Source organism: Mytilus galloprovincialis, chromosome 1 (genome assembly GCF_965363235.1).
Source record: "Mytilus galloprovincialis chromosome 1, xbMytGall1.hap1.1, whole genome shotgun sequence".
NCBI lineage: Eukaryota > Metazoa > Mollusca > Bivalvia > Mytilida > Mytilidae > Mytilus > Mytilus galloprovincialis.
The window spans coordinates 127,418,528-127,430,089 of NC_134838.1; the positions used below are offsets into that span (position 1 = coordinate 127,418,528).

The 11,562-nt window shown below is 30.3% G+C and overlaps 1 protein-coding gene across 1 annotated transcript; it reads right to left on the reverse strand.

The window, feature by feature from the left end:
• Positions 1–4,962: 4,962 nt before the first annotated feature.
• On the reverse strand, positions 4,963–9,078 carry LOC143058426 (uncharacterized). Its single transcript, XM_076231916.1, has 2 exons — positions 8,811–9,078; positions 4,963–7,111 (listed from the first exon to the last, which is right to left on the reverse strand). The coding sequence occupies exon 2, from the start codon at positions 7,081–7,083 to the stop codon at positions 5,296–5,298; it is 1,788 nt and encodes a 595-aa protein (XP_076088031.1). The 5' UTR covers positions 7,084–7,111; positions 8,811–9,078; the 3' UTR covers positions 4,963–5,295.
• Positions 9,079–11,562: the final 2,484 nt, after the last annotated feature.

Sequence of the window (11,562 nt, forward strand, 5' to 3'; positions counted from 1 at the left end):
TTGACATTTTAAAAATTGCCATTGTTATATCATAGTTCGTTTCTGTGTGTGTAACATTTTTATGTTGTGTTTCCGTTATGTCGTTTGTTTTCTCCTATATTTGAGTGTGAATTCACATTACTATAATACGTGTCACGGTATTTTTCTATCCCAAATTCATGTTTTTGGTTTTGATGTTATATTGGTTATTCTCATCGGATTTTGTCTAATGCTTAGTCCGTTGCTGTGTGTGTTACATTTTAATTTAGTTCAAACATATTTTTTTGCTGAATTAAAGCAAAATGGATTAGACACAAGTAAATCATACTTATGAAGTCTTCTCCATAATACAATATAAAGTTACAATAATAGTATAATATAATGGACATGCATATAAAACAAACAGTTTATTCAATATAATACTAGCTTTCATATGTGAACAAAGAGGAGAGAAAGTAAAAAGAGAAAAAGAAAGTTTGAAAGTCGCATAATTCTGTGACGATGACTTGTGAATTGATGACAACGATGACGTTCCGTGTCAGTAATGATAACGCTCTATCAAGGCATAAGAAATCTGTTTGACCTTTTTATGAAATTTTGATGATGTTTAAAAATTTGAATATTTTGTTCGTTCGTAAGTGTAAAGAAACACTTAAATGTTTTACGTAAACTTAAATACCGATTATCTCGAAATAATTTAGAACAACTATACTTAGTTTTTATTCGACCGATTTTTGAATATGCCACGGAAGTGTGGGATAATTGTGGAAAAGGCTACTCACATAAATTAGAAAATTTGCAATTAGAGGCCGCAAGAATAGTAACAGGTCTACCAATATTTACAAAAACTGAAACTTTATATTCTGAGGTTGGCTGGGAATCTCTTTTTGAAAGAAGAAGGAGAAGAAAATTACAAATGTTTTATAACATGAACCAAAAGCATGCACCAGAATATCTATGTAATCTTGTACCTCCTTGTGTACAAAGTACAACCAACTACCCGTTGCGAAATGGTCATGATATTATTGTTCCATTTTGTAGACTTTCCCTTACTACTGAATCGTTTATTCCCTCTACTATACGTGAATGGAATAAACTTGATCCAAAAATTCGCAGTGTCGACTCTATTTCTAAATTAAAGACAGAATTAAAAAAACGATAGTCTATTATGTAAATTTGAAACGTTTTATTTGTACGGCCCAAGGAAATTAAATATTATCTTAACGCAATTGCGATGTTCCGCTTCATTCTTAAACAATGACCTATTTAGAGCTAATATTATAGATGATCCTTCGTGCCATTGTGGGTCCGATATTGAGGATGTCTACCATTACTTCTTCGTTTGCCCAAAATACACATTGTGTAGAAAAACCTTATTCCATAACCTTAACTGGCTATCTGAAAACTTTGTTTTAGATACAAAACTATTAATTTGCGGACACTTGGAACTTACGAACGAACATTTTAATGTTGTGTCGTTGTTCTCCTCTAATATTTAATGCGTTTCCCTCAGTTTTAGTTTGTTACCCCGATTTTGTTTTTGTCCATAGATTTATGAGTTTTGAACAGCGGTATACTACTGTTGCCTTTAATTACCCTATCTTACTGTGATGTTTCAAAACATACAATAAAAACTGTATAACTATTTTAGAAATCCTAGGGACTATAAAATGAAACTGTTGAAGTAATTATCATGTAAAGTAAAGTCTTTCGCTTATTCTGATTTAGTCGTAGTCGAGTAAAACAACCTGATAACATGTTACTGAACAAAACTTTTGTAATTTTATGTAAAAATCTATTGATGAGAAAAGCTGGCATTCATACAATCATATTTCTATCAATTTCAGTTTTTCATCCTAAGAAAATTGAAAAACGATGCTATCATACGCAGCTTTTTCACCCTTAAATATACAGAATAAATTAATGAACATATACAGTAATATAAATCAATTATTTATTAACACATTCTCGTTAATTTAGATTTAATAAACTAAGATCAAAGATAAAACTGATTAGTAGTCAATCAATGCAAGTTTCAATTGACAGCTTAATGCTAAATCATGCAATGACAAATGCATCTCAGAATGGTAATCATCTATGTTCGTGGCCTAACTGTCAAAACATCGTGCGAGGTAAACCAAGTTATCATTAATTCCCCTAAAACAGGAACAAACGACTGTATAGTTTAAAACAAGATAGATATATATTTTTTTAATTTACCTTTGACATGTATCATTGTAATCAAACTATTGTGTAAATAGAATGTTGGTTGTAAGTCATGAAATCAAATGCTGATTGGTTTCAATAAGATCCTGCCGGATGAAATTGTGTGTTGACCACTCATGTTTATCAGCTTTGCAACTTCTAAAACATACTCAATATTGAGCTATGCGCATAGAAATTCTGTATCGGAATATACACGATGTGGAGTATAATATCATTGTCTATATCTTGTGGTCATCATATAGTAATTCCAAAAATATTTATGAGTCCATATCATCGCCAAGTGTTTAAAGAAACTGTGAACCTTGTTGTTTACCTTAATTAATGGAATAACATTTTTCTAACCATAATTTCATATAGTTATTTTAGATGCCATTGGTTTTCAAGCTTTAAGTTTTAGCAAACTTTTAGTGTGTTTATGCATAAAAAACTGAATTGGTATTATACCAATTAATGTTCACCTCTACATCAACATTAATACATTTGTGCTATCATTTACTAGTAGTTAGATTTATATGTATACACAAGGCATTCAATGTTTTGGTATTGTTGACTATTTTATTATTTGTTTTTGCGTTTCTCCGTCATAAATGTTTTTACGTGTGTTTGTGCTGTATTTCAGTCATGTATTGTTTTAGCGATATTTTTTTTATCATTGTCATAAAACGGGAGGTTTACTCCTGATGCCTGTTTTTGATTCAAAAGTATATTGACTGAAACTTACTAACTCTTGTCCTCAAATTCCATGGTGTCTGGTTTATAATTCATGTACGTGTAAAGTTGTATTGTGTTCAGGTACTTATATTTATATGTTTACCTACTAAATTGTTTATTCTTAAGATTGTTATTGAATTGTTTTTCATGAGTGTTTTCCTCATTTTTTGCATGTTACCTGGAATAGTCTCTTGGAAATCGATGGAAGAAAAGTTGAACATCCATTAACTATTGTCGCCTTAATTTATAATGTTTGGCTTTGAGCATTCCTGATGAAAGTAAATCCAGAAAAGCGCTACGGACGCAATAAATTATTAAACGTGTTGTTTTCATTTTTTTTTAACCCTTTCCTATTTTCCAGAGTCATAATGCTCCCATGCTTCCTCGTTTTTATATACAATGGGGTTTCTTTTAAAGGAAGACTGACTGCGACAAGGTTGTCCTTCAGACGCACTTAAATATCGTAGTTTTCAATATAGTTTTGATGCAATTCTTAATTTGAAATGAAATTTATTTTAGTGTGGTATTTTTTGTTTCTATATAGTTTTCAACGTCAACCCTTGAATATTGACAGGGTACATAATGATTTTTAAGTTTATACTGAAGTATTTTAACGTTAAGTTCATTTCTGGGTGTTCACCCTTCTATAGTACTATAATATACGACAGATATAAGGTGATATTTGTCTATGGTTAAAATAGAAATGTTGGTGTTTGTGATTTTTCTTGTTTTGTACTGAGGTCTCTTTGGGTGATGTTTGATGGTCTTACTAATCGTCTCCATGGCCCATTTAGTTACCAAACTGCTCTTAACTGTCATCTAGATATAAACAATCATTGGATGTACCATGAAAAAACTACAACACTTTGAAATAGCCAAGTAAAAATAACTAACATCAGAAATAATGAAAAATTTTGATGAAATGTATTTATATTGCTGCCAGTAACAATGAACAAATAGTAACAATCCCATCTACGTCACAATAGCACTGTATGTATGTCTTACAATATATATGTTTATATAAATATATGAACGCTACACTCATTTATAATCACACATCTTTTGTTAGCAAAATGCGAATGCAGTCTTGTAGTTTACAAGGATACTGTATGTTGGGAATATTCATTTAGGAATCGTAATTCACTCACAACATGCTACTGAGTGATCTTTTATAAGAAAAAAAAAAAAAAAAAAATAGAAATCATTTAAAAATTAATTAACAAAAATGTAAAATAACAAAAATACCGAAATTCAAGGTAAATTTAAATCGGGAAGAAAAATTCATCTAACGAATGGAAATCAACTGTCATATTCCTGACTTGGTACAGGCATTTCCTTATGCAGAAAATGGTGACTTATACCTGGCTCTATAGATAGCCAAACCTCTCACTTGTATGCCAGTCGCATAAAATTCCATTACATTGACAACAATGTGTTCACGAAACAAACAGACCGAACTATACGAAGTCCAAGATAATAAAAAAGGGGGGAGTCCATTATCCCGACAAAATCATACGTTCGATATTATCAACTAACACAACGACAGGAAAACTACAGTCATATTCCTAAATTGATAAAGATGTTTTACTATTTCACATACTTGTACAATTTTGACTATAATTGTGCAGCTTGGTTTAGAAAAGGTAAAAACCTGGTTCCATAGCTTGCAAAGCGTGTATGACAGTTGTTTATCATAATTATCTATAATACACATTACCAAAAGAATTAAGGCTGTCGTCATTAGTTATCCTCTTATCAATGATTTAAGGAAAAGACTCTAGATATTAGATAAAAACAAATACCACTTCTAATTATCTAGTCCAAAGCTATATTTGTTTCTTATTGTTGATTAAGAAAAGTTGTTAGAGTAACATCTGCAATTCCTGAACAAGAATAAGCTAACATATTAAAAAGATACTGAAAATTAATTTTCAGTTAGAGGAACCGCTACTTACTTAACCTAATATACAATAAAGTAGACACATTTTGGATTACTGATTACTTCTATATTAAAAAAAAGTGGTGTAACAAATGACATAAGCCTAATAAATGTTTTCTGTTTTAATATGATTACATACCTGGCAAAAAAAGTCTTATAACTCAATTACAATACTATTATGATTGCACAAAACATATTTGGATTCATAAATGTGGAATGTGATGGAAAAAAAGATGTATATATATCTACGAAGTCTAGGCCCGCTAGACATGCAGAAGATAAACGAGCATTGTCTAAAGTTAGCTGCATACTAAATGATTTCCGTCACATTTGTCATTTAATTATATCACAGATTACAAATAACTTTTATTGTTCTGGTCTCCATCAACCAGTCATTCATATGGAAATCGATTTCTTTGATCCATTAAATCACATGTTTTCTAGTAGTTTGTCCGTTTATGATTTTGAATGTCCCCAGAATTGTGCGAAAGAAGAGATTTTCTTAATCTTGGTTTTGACGGAGATTTCGTTGTTGACATCGTGACTGTTGTTGGCGATTTGCCTGAAATACCAATACTTGTCGTTGTTGTTTCAAGGTTTTTTAAAGACGATGTCGATAAATTGTTCGTTATTGGTAATATTGTACTGGTTTTTGTTGCCATATTTTGTGTGCCTTGTTTTAACATATGTGACGTGGATTTGACGTAAGGGGGTTGTGTTATAGAGACTAAATTTCCTACATTTCCCACATTTATCGATTTTATTGGTAATGACGTTGTTGTCACCACAAAACTATTTGCAATTACAATTCTTTTAGCAGCCAATGCAATTTCTTCCTTAGCCAGATCAACAGAAGTACTTCTCTCCTTTACTGCTGATTGTTTATTTTTCCCACCATTATTTTGAACTTGACTTTGTGTACTTGCATTGTCTAAAGTCACTGGAGGTTTCTTAGTGCTTTTCGGTCTTATTGTCTTATTTGGAACAGTCGAAACAAATATTCGTGATTTACTCAGAAGTGTATGAGTAAGATACATATTCGATAAGGTTGTCGAGCTCAAAACTTTATCTCCAGCATTTGCCATGTGAGCCAGAATGTCTGAATTATTTAAAGACAAATGGTTTTGTTGTTCGTCTATTTTTCCATCTATTAGAACATTTGTTTTAACTGTTGTTGTTTCCTGAGGGAGAGATCGCCATTTCGGTGCATGGAATACTTTTGGCACAACTTTTCTTGCTTTTCCACTAAATGTCAGTGCGTCTTCATTAATACGTTTTTCTACCTTATCAGGAGTTGTACTTATTGATGAAGGGGTACTTTGAATGGTTGAATTTGTTGTTGATAAAAGCGGACTGACAGTTTTTACTTGTATTGCAGCAACAGTTAGGTGCGTCGTTGTTTTTGGAGTCGTATTTATAATGTTTAATGTATCCGACGTCGTTAAAGATAATTCTGTTGTATTTTTATCAGATGTTTTCTTTGCTACCGTAGAAATCTCATTCTTTTCAACAGATTCACTTGTAAAAACTATTTTTTTGTCGACCCTTTCTGTAATAAGCGACTTGCTTTCGGATTCACCTCCATTATCCTGGGTGTTACTTTTGTTTGTTTGTTTTGTCCTTGGGACTTCCCTTGAACGATCTGAATACTCGTTGCTTATTTGTTTAATCCTTTGACTTTGTTTTGGACGATCTGAAGACTCTTTGTCGTTTGATGATTCGTCTTGCTTCTTCTCTGATAGTGGCTCAAACCTGGATGGGAAATTTTCTCGTGTGCGATCAATTGATTGTGAATCCTTGTCACTGTCTTTTTTGTTGCTGACTTTTATGACATTTTCTTTCTTGACGATATGATTCGTTACTTTTGGTCTTGGATGAGACATCATACGGAATAACGATAATATGACACTCATTTTTTCATTTGTATTGTCAGTTGTTGGTTTTGTTTCCTTCTTTTTAGGAGCTTCAGTCTTCTTTTCTGGAGCTAATGTTGTTAAAGCGGTGATTGGAACTTCACAATTATGTCCAGTAAATTCTTTTGTACATTCACATTCACCTTTACATCCAATACTTATACAAGTACCACCATTTTTACAAATTCCTTCAAACATTGAGCAATAATTACCCGGACACTGTTCACCATTTTCACCTTCTCCTCTTAAGGGTGACATAATAACTAGCGGACAGGTAAGGAGAAAAAGGATCACAATTACACGTACGTCTATCATTCTTAATTATCTATTCTGTTCTTCTATTCTGAAAGACACCATAACAATATAAAAGGTAATATTTGGTATCACGTGGTATAATATATTCAGATTTTGACATATCTACATGAATTTTGTCTACTACTTGTCAATCAGAAGAAGGTTTTTTTTCTTGTACAGACTGAATAATATTTAATCAAACAAAGATTTGTATTAGCAATCAAGTAAACGAAACAAAAAATTATAACCTTGACCTCATAGTACTCATAATTTTTATTATAAAATTAATTTCTTTACATTTAAGGTATTCGTCAAGGAAGTCCACTCAATTCAAGTAATAAAAAAGTAATCATTATATGAAATAAAAGGAAACATTTTTCTGTTTTCTTATGATGTAAAAAAATCGTCGGTTATGCATATTGTGTGTTAACACAAGGGGGCTTGTTTTGGACGAAATTCGTTTTTGATAAAAACAAAAGCGGTAATTTAATATGTCTATTTTTAGGACAAATATCGACAATGAAAATTAGTAGGTGTTGGCTGACTATATCAGAATGTAAGAAAACACATAAAGTAGAAAATAAAATATGTCATTATTGACATGGGTAACATCAATATTAACCTTCAAGCAATGGAATGAGAAAAATGCTTATCATTAAGAAAGTAAGATTTTCCATAATTGATAATAATAATAATAATAACAATAATAATAATAATAATAATAATTACATAATGATAATATTAATGATGACAATAATAATGATAAATAATAATAATAATAATAATAATAATAATAATAATAATGAAAAATAATAATAATGAAAAATAATAATAATAATTATAATAACACTTTTTTGTTAGTGTTGTCATTATAAAAATATTATTATATCATCAATAATTTCATTTGAAATAGATAATATCTACACTCTATCTGTTCTGTGCGTAGACAGATGAGATGTGACCTGAAGCCTTGGTTTATTTTAATACTTTAATTCAGAATTTACTTTTCAAAAAGCATAAACATTATAATAACTAAACCGTAGACAACGCCTTCAAACTGAAGAAGAAAAAGAAGACAGGACAGATATGACAGAAATATGTCGAGACCGACTTACTATTATTTTCTGTAAAGGTATAATTAATAGTGTCATGTACATAACCTGTTGACCTTCATTTCTATTTAAGGAATATAAAGGGCGCTGCCATTTTTCTTGCTTTATTCGTTAGTGATTGTTTAACAAGCTAATACAATGTCATTTGTTTAAACTGTCGGACTGAACGTTTATATGAATGAGTATATAAGAAATACAGCCTTAATTAGCACTCGATCAAGTTGCTTATAATTTGACTATTTTTTTAAACTTGGATTTTTTTGTGAACATATCGTACATCCGATTGACTGCGTTAGCATGTCATATCATGCAGAATGTACCTATAAACATATCACATAGAACATGTATGTTGTCATTTTTACATGTAGATTATGTTAACATTCTCACGTCTATTTATATATTTCCCTTCTCTCTCAATTTTAATGTAATATTCTTATTTTTTTCCCTTATATATGAATCATTTAATAGCTTAAATGCACTATATAGATACATATATATTAACCTGAATATAAAAGCAACATTTATTCCAAAGAAACAATAAAAAAATGACTTGAAATATCAACAAGAACGATTGCGTTAAAAGATAATTAATGAATATAAAGAAAATATCAAAATCAAAATAAATTTTTGACTTACCATTTATCATCTTTTAAAATTCAGCACGTTTATTATTCTGTTTTAATGTTATTGAGGTCATTTACAAAATTAATATACTAAGATCATCGTTCATTCGCCGGTAAGTTTACAGGTATGTTCACTTTTATTTACGCTTCATCAAATATCCGTGTTATTTCCTTTTTCGTTTGTTGCGTAAGATAATATTCAGGCAATGAAGTCGCAACTGCTAGCTTACAGATCCGGATTAGCCTCGTTCTGGAGACAGGATGTTGTCCCATTTGTGAGTGTATTGCAGCGCCGCAATGGGAAATGTTTTGTCTACGCCACTGGTGTTACATAATTGTATACAATAGAAAAAATGAACCTGCTTGTTTTAGTATGTTCGGGCTTTTCTGCTGCAGGCACAAAGTTAAAAGAATAACTAAATAGACAAAATATTGTCTAAGTGTTGTTATTTTCTTTATCTTATTAGCCGAGTGTTACCAATATTTTTTCACATTCGATCATGTTTCGGTTTAAAATTAATATCGAAAACGAAATCTTTATAAACGTTATAATTTTATGTTCGTGTTATCATGAAACAAATACGACAACGTAAAGAAGTGCAGGAACACCTTATACCTGATTTTAAGTATTTCAATTATAAAGGATGCAAGATGACATGTCGTATCCACTTCATAGTATTTGTAGCGTCACGGATGAGTCTTATGTAGACGAAACGCGCGTCCGGCGTATTGAATTATCAGCCCGGTACCTTCGATAATTATTTGATAGGCTAGTTAAACTGATTTATGTTTTGTTTAATGATTTCAACCTTAACTTAATATCATACATCGGGAATATTTTTTAAAAAAAGAAACAACACCAAAATACTGAACTCTTGGGCAAATTCCAAACGGAGAGTCCCTAATCAAATGTCAAAATCATCTAACGAATGAACACAAACTGTTAAGGATGTACACCTCTGAGGAGCCAAAAATTTCTAGAATTAAACTTTTTTGCTTAACCTGATTTCTGGGTTTATAAGACTGTAACAAAATAATTGGTGAAGAAAAAATCATATGGTGGTGCACTTCTTTTTTTGCTACAGCCTTTTGAAAATGCCCAATTTTGATGATTTCCCCATTTTTCATCGATTTTTACCTATTTTTGGGCTATTATCGTGAAAAAAATCACAGTTCCACAATTAAACTTTTTTTTATACTTTCTATAAAGATGAAGTGGACCAATCTGAATAAATTTTACTTAAAAAAACTATAGGTAGGTGTTAATATAAGAAAGTTTTATCATATTTTGATGCTTTTTTGTGTAAAATTTAGCATGCTGTCAAATTTGTATTTTTGTGATTTTTCTCAGTTTTAAGAACAAAATGCATATTATTTCAACTTTTTTGTTATAAATGATTGAAAAAATAACTATCTAAGAAATTTGAAAAGACCAAATTGATATGGGATGTACATGATTCTTGTTAAATCATTTTTTGTATCCCCCACCCATTTTCTCAAAAATTTGGCTAAAAATACTGACTAGATTGGTCGTAAAATTTGAAAACTGGATTACGCAAAAACCATTCATTGTAAATACACAATTTTTTCACAGATTTATGTTTGATTATAATATTTTTAAAATTCATTGATATTTTCCACTTCTATCACATGTTTTGGAAATAATTCAAGAACGAGATTTCAACGAGACTGAACGAGACTGAAAAGTCAGAAGAATACATCCTTAAATTCCTGACTTGGTACAGGCATTTTCTTATGTAGAAAAAGAGGGAATTAAACCTGGTTTTATAGCTAGCTAAACCTCTCACTTGTATAACAGTCGCATAAAAAAATGCTAGTGAAATGAACCTGCACCATATATGAAAGATTTTGTTTTCGTTTGTTTGATTTGGAATTATTTGTGTTTAATGACATTTTCTGTTTTTCTCTTTTCAGTAATACTGAACTTTGGCTTTTTATGTTTCCTTGCTTTTTTACGCTTTTTGTTTTTTTTTTCATTTTTCATACATAATTTTATGCAATACCCAGCATAATTTTCAATTTTGATTGTTAAATTTTGATGTAACCCATTTCTGCATACATTGTTTTCCCAATAATAAAAGGACCTGTTACTACTATGCACCATGTTTCTAAAGCTGACAAATTGTCATTTGTTTACGCTGTTTATTTTTCTTTGGCAGTGTGTCTAACAGTTGATCCTTTTAAGTTAGGTGTAACAATATTTGTTAAACCTTAACCTTTCTCTAAATTGATGAATAAATTATTGTGAATTTATTCAAAAAATATATGCTGACAAGAAGCAAACATATTGAAGTAAAACAAATCACCAAATTAACAAGGGGAGGATAAAAACAAGAACACTAATCAATTACTTATAATAGTCTTGTATATTGTCTGTTATAACTTGTAATACCAATTAACATACACAGATACTATTAAAGGCGTAGCAGTTAGAAATAATTCTTATATGACATTTTTTTATGAAGCAATCAGTATATTTATTTAAGATTAAAATTCATATTAAAGTGTAGGAGTTTATATGATTTATTAAACATCGTGAATAATACATCATATTTGTTTTGAAATTGTAAAGCTATCTAATTTAATGTTCAATAATGCATGTATTACTCACTTTTAAACATACAACTTCAATTTACATAATTCATTGATGTCAATAGCTAAAACAGCTGAATTATAAAGTATATATATTTCAAAAAACTAAAAATGTTTGTGAAGTTGTTTTGTCACGAGATTACCATATGGTT

What these genes read in the sequence shown, in the direction of transcription:
- LOC143058426 (XM_076231916.1), bottom strand. Translation starts at nt 7,083, where the DNA reads ATGATAGACGTACGTGTAATTGTGATCCTTTTTCTCCTTACCTGTCCG.